This window comes from Salmo salar, chromosome 01 (genome assembly GCF_965601325.2).
Source record: "Salmo salar chromosome 01, fSalSal1, whole genome shotgun sequence".
NCBI classification, from domain to species: domain Eukaryota; kingdom Metazoa; phylum Chordata; class Actinopteri; order Salmoniformes; family Salmonidae; genus Salmo; species Salmo salar.
In genome coordinates, this window is record NC_138291.1 from 172270810 (window position 1) to 172276809 (window position 6000).

At 43.7% G+C, this 6000-nt stretch overlaps 1 protein-coding gene across 1 annotated transcript in view; it reads right to left on the reverse strand.

Annotated features, from left to right (window-relative positions):
• Positions 1–5070, reverse strand: part of prrc1 (proline-rich coiled-coil 1) — a 46204-nt gene extending 41134 nt beyond the window's left edge. Inside the window, exons 1-3 of the mRNA XM_014143911.3 lie at positions 4776–5070; positions 3645–3757; positions 2151–2561 (exon numbers count right to left, since the gene is read on the reverse strand). Of these exons, the coding sequence (XP_013999386.3) occupies positions 2151–2561; positions 3645–3741 (508 nt within the window). The 5' untranslated portion in view covers positions 3742–3757; positions 4776–5070. The remainder of the gene's footprint in view (positions 1–2150; positions 2562–3644; positions 3758–4775) is intronic.
• Between the last annotated feature and the right edge of the window lie 930 nt (positions 5071–6000).

A 6000-nucleotide genomic window follows, 5' to 3' on the forward strand; every position in this document is an offset into this window, starting at 1 on the left:
CCTACCGATCCTTCACTTCGGTGATGTCATTTACAAAATAGCCTCCAACACTCTACTCAACAAATTGGATGTAGTCTATCACAGTGCCATCCGTTTTGTCACCAAAGCCCCATACGCTACCCACCATTGCGACCTGTACGCTCTCGTTGGTTGACCCTCGCTTCATACTCGTCGCCAAACCCACTGGCTCCAGGTCATCTACAAGTCTCTGCTAGGTAAAGCTCCACCTTATCTCAGCTCACTGGTCATCATAGCAGCACCCACCCATAGCACGCGCTCCAGCAGGTATCTCGCGCCAGCGCGTGCTACCGGCGGCCAATTCCTCGGTTGGCCGCCTTTCCTTCCTGTTCTCTGCTGCCAATGACTGGAACGAACTGCAAAAATCACTGAAGCTGGAGACTTACATTTCCCTCACTAACTTTAAACATCAGCTATCTGAGCAGCTCACAGATCGTTGCACCTGTACATAGCTCATCTGTAAATAGCCCAACCAACTACCTCATCCCCATACTGTATTTATCTTGCTCCTTTGCACCCCAGTATCTCTACTTGCACATTCATCTTCTGCACATCAATCACTCCAGTGTTTAATTGGTATATTGTAATTACTTCACCACCATGGCCTATTTATTGCCTTACCTCCCTTATCTTACCTCATTTGCACACACTGTATATAGATTTTTTCTACTGTATTATTGACTGTATGTTTGTTTATTCCATGTTTATTCCAAAGATGACTGCTATGGTGTGTGGTCATCCACACCCCCTCCCAAAATGGCTGCTGTGCCATTTCTTCACCTTGCATTACTTGACATAGATCCAGAAAAAGTCCAGAAGTCCATGTGTTGTTGTATGTGTCAAACTGCTTTGCTTTATCTTGGCCAGGTCACAGTTGCAAATGAGAACTTGTTCTCAACTAGCCTACCTGGTTAAATGAAGGTTAAATTGAAAAAAAATTAAAAAAGGTACACCTCCAATTGACTCAAATGATGTCAATAAGCCTAACAGAAGCTTCTAAAGCTATGACATTTTCTGGAATTTTCCAAGCTGTTTAAAGGCACTGTCAACTTTAAAGGCACAGTCGCACTTGTAAATGAGAACTTGTTCTCAACTAGCCTACCTGGTTAAATTAAGGTGAAATAAAAATAAATAAAAAAAGAGGGTGTGAATGATGCTGAATGGGTGTAGACAAAGAAGAGCTCTCCAGTAGGTGTACCAAAACATTTTCTCCAAAGTGGGGTTATAAGTTTATCAACTTTCAAAGCAGAATTTATTTCCCATTGTTCTTCAACTGCAGTGTATGATATACCATTTTCTTGCTCTGAGTCTATACTTTTATCCAATGTAAAAAATACAATTTCAAATTTTGCTACATAAGACCGAATCGAGGCAGTCGGTCACAAATGCTCACTAACAGAGATGTAAACAAATGTGCGCATAACATTTGAGAGACATACGCTCTTTGTGCATATGGAAAATTATATTTTTGTTTAATGTATATACATATTTACAACTGACAAAAATAGATATCCATTGGGGTGTGGGCAGGCTAAATAAAATGTCCATATGGAGAGTGGGTAGGACTAGTGGAGTAATTTGTGTGTATCTCTTCTCCATGTGCGTTTCTGTGTGTGTGTCAAGCCCTAGAGAGGGCCAACCCGGAACCTAGCAGTCCACTGAGCCGCTCAAATTGGTGGGCTTATTTCCCTCTCTGCTTGACCACAGATAATAGCTTTCCCTTTAGCCTACTGACCCCTTCCCCATCTCACACACACACAGAGGGCAGAGTAAAAGCGCCAGACTGATGACCAAGTTTGAATGTGCATTCTAAGAGATCCAAGTCAGAGAATATCTTAAGGTTTTCACCTGAAATTGTTCACCTTTCCCCATCACCATAAATTGCAATGACAGTTCAGTTTAGCACTAAAAGGCATTGGAAGAGAGCACCTTGGACACGCATTGACTTCCATTCAATTTCCACTTTACAACTCTTGTGTTGGGAATGAAGTCTCAGGCACTTTTCATCAAGAGAGGATGACCTAACAGACCAGAAGCTATTGATAATACCGAGGCCTTTGCAATCAGTTCAGATCGGCAAATATAGCCTACACCACGTGGCTACTTTAGTTCCAGCCAGTCGGCATCCTTACCTGTCATCGGGGCGGCGCTGGAGAAACTGGGCATGAGAGGCGTCTGCGGTGTGCGTCCGGCGTGTCCCCGCGTGATGTCATAGCCCGCACTCATGGTAAAGCCTGTGGTGGGCGGGCCCATCGGTGGCGCCGACATCACCGGACCGGTCGGAGGCAGGGCCACAGAGCCCATCGGGGGCGCGGAGGGATAGGGGGAGGAGAAGGCCATGGGGCTGGGGGTGTAAGGTGCTCCCCCGATGGGCGGAGGGGGGAAGGACAGGGTGGGTATGGGGCTGCTGAAGGGAGGGGGCGCAGAGGAGTGGATAGGGGGGATGGAGGTGGAGACAGCGAGAGGGACGGGGGTTGAGAAGCCCTCGGGGGTGAAGGTGGATATGCCGGTGGTTCTGGGGAGGGACAGGGGACTGGACAGGCCTGGATGGGAACAAGAGAGTATCATTGAGTAACTAATAATAAGGTAAGTATGAGAATGTTTAAAGGGATAATTCACCCAATTTACAATGTACATGAAAGTAGGAGCGAAGACCATACTCAACCAAATCTTAGCGTAGCTATATCTTCGAGTGTAAAACAATTCTCTATCACTAGCTATTGTTCCTTTAAACCCAACATAATGACTTGATAATACCCTAAGCACTACTGCATTGGCTGAAATGAATGGCTCGTTGTACAGCCTAGCCTACGTCGACATTCTGAGGATCTTCAGGATGTCATTTCCATTGTAAGAAATACAATGGACAGGCAGTGTTTCCATTGCACTGTAACTTCAGAGAACATAATTTGCCCAAGGCTCCAATTATTTCTGTGAGAAGTATTGCTGTGTTACTGCAAAGTTATACAGTGAGCAGGTGATTATCAGAATTGACTTGCACAGTTCTGCCTAACAGCCGACCTTGTCCCTTTGTCCCACACAAACTCAAGGACAGACAGTCTCTCATGCCAATGTTCCAAGCACTAATCCCCTCCGCTGCTTTGCATCCCATTCCAACAACTGACAAACTATAACCTCAAGCCGTTGACCTATCTCTTGCTTGATGTTGTGACTACAGAGATACATACTGCTAGAAACTGAGGCTGTGTTTCATTGCAGAATGACACTCTCTCCCCTCTGCTCTCATTGTATGCCCTCCTTACATTTAGAGATGTGAAAGGATTGAAATAGGTGAAAGCAACATGGAGAAGTCTAGGTGGAGCTTTTGATAATAGACTACTCTGTAAAGGAGAATGAATGAGGGCAAAAAGGAGTGGACAACTTCATGGAATGAAATGCAGCCCAGAAGATTGAACAGTTTTAAGATAGATATTTAGCATTAAAATTTAAGGCTGCATTTTGTGCCTTGGCTTAGGATATAGACCTAGCAGATTTGTAGTAGCAATTTCATGCTTTTGGTAATCTACCGAACCAAAGCTGGACGAATAGCCTACATTTTGTGCCGTTGGTGGAGCTACTAACATAGGTTGGAAGCCATGCATCCACTGTATCAATGAGTGACTTACCCATAGTCAGGGGAGGGGAGTTGACTGTGGCTGCCATGCTAGGGGGAGGCAAAGGGGAGGCGGGTGGGGTGGTCTCTATTCCACTTTCTTCCATCATCTTCCGGGCCTTCGGTCTGCCACATCAAAGAAAGGACACATTATTAGACAACATAGCTTGAGTTCTTAGTATGAGAGGCAGTTCTGAGATGAGGCACGTTTAATGGTCTCTATACAAGACTAAGTGGGAATGGGTAGAGGTCAGAAAACATGGGGGCTAAAGCTCGTAACTGGTTTGATAATTGATATCCCATTGGCTCATGGCCCTCTCTCCACTGTAACTCGTCAGTTTTCTGGATAGGTTGGTATTCTTTATTCCAATGAAACGTAAGAAGCCGATGTAAGCCTGGTAATAAGAGAACTACTGGAGAGCTAGGGATAAAGGTGAGTTATGTATACACACACTGACACTTTGTACACACAGGACGTGGCACTTTCATAACAAGCGTAACGTTACATCGTTGACATGATATTGCTAGAGTTACTGTTTTTGGTTATTGTATTATTACCTACTTTCATTATTCTGTCGTGTTTTTTAAAATTGTATAAAGATAAAATAGTGACTGTCTGGGCTGTGCCAATACAACTCTTGGCAAAATGCCGGTTGTTAGCCAACGGGGTCAGCTGTTGCCACGTCTTCATCATGTAGAGGCGCATGAGTGTGCATCCATGGACAGTGTGCATCCATGGACAGTGTGCATGCATGTGTTTTGCATGAAATTGTGGAGTGTAGACTGCTGTGCCATCAATAATGATTCGCCTGTGATGTAACGTTATAAAATAAACAAATGCAACTAGTTAACTAAAGGCAACAGCTAACGACCTCGTTTAGTCAACTGCAACTGTTTAGTCAACTGTCAACTGCAACATAACGTTATAGCTAACTAAACGCACAATTATTTTATAACTTTTAGGTTGTTTGCGAGCCTGAGGTTTTAGAACTACTGTTAGCAAACTAGAGCTAGACGTGTAAGTTAGCTAGCAAACGTTAGTTATGCTGGTTCATGCTAGCTAGACTGATTTACCGCACTTACCGCAAGGCATTCATGTAATGACTGACTTATTTGCACTTGGCTAAAGTACATGCATTCCTACCTGAAATCTTGATATTCCAGAGAAACGAGTGGGGTGGAAAATCGATCACTTTCCAATGTATTGAGCCAAAAGAGAAGTAGCAAACGCACTAACTGTGGAAAGATGGCCGCGTTCTAATGACGTCAGACATTGCCACGTATTACCAAAGTGGGATGAGCAGTCGGCTCGTGTTACTAATCCAATGTGTTCCTTTTTTTTGTACCCTTTACTGTGTATACTTTATTGTATTTATACTTGGGATATCGCTTTTCAACAGTAAAAGTTCCAAAATCGCTGGAGGAAGTAAAGTGACAGAACTATAGGTTAAAAATGTAACCCCGGTTCTCTGATAGTATGAGTGAGGTATTTAGCTATGGGATACGCCTCCAGTTTATTCTTCAGAAGCCTTATTACACTACGCCAGCCATGATTGGCTGGACTTCGAGATGTGTGCGTCGGGGAAGGGTGTCCCTCCTACCCTATGCGGCTTCTCTGAGTCATTCAAGAATAAGCCACACCTCTTCCGCGCTCATCCAAGGAGGGTGTTCTAGTGAAATATCTCACTCATACAATCAGAGAACCGGGGTTACAGTCGTAACCTATAGTTCTCTTTCAAGTATTTGTTTTGGTATTTCACTGACTTCCAGACAAGCTTATCCTGACGACTGACTGCCCTGTGCTATATATCACACAAATGGGCATTGCCCCTCAGAAGATCCTACACGTAAAACAGTATACTCCAGGGTCGGTGCAGACATCGAGCCTATAAAACTTTGCAAATGTATGAGGCAAAGCCCAACTCGCTGCTGAGCAAATATCTCAGATAGAAATGCCCTTAAATAAAGCCCAGGACGTAGCCATTCCTCTAGTGCAGGTATTCCCAAACTGGGGTACGCGCAATGCCGTCGGGGGTCCATCACTCAAAGACATGTAGTACTGAAAATGTATATGGTTATATTATGTAAGAACAATGGTGCAACACTAATAAAAATATTATTTCATAACAAACGCGCTTTGGATTGCGGTCGCTGTCCACTGTTCTGAAACACATCAGTACACTGTTGAATTGTCTACTTTTCCTAGACCAGATAATTCCAAACTGGATGCCGTCGGGGGTACGCAAAATAAAAATGTGATTCCCATATAATTTATTTTTTGTAAAAACAAAAATCTTTACATTTTCAAACAGTCCATTTATATTTTCCAACGGGGCTATACATTTGGGTGAGTTTTTTTTCTCACCTGA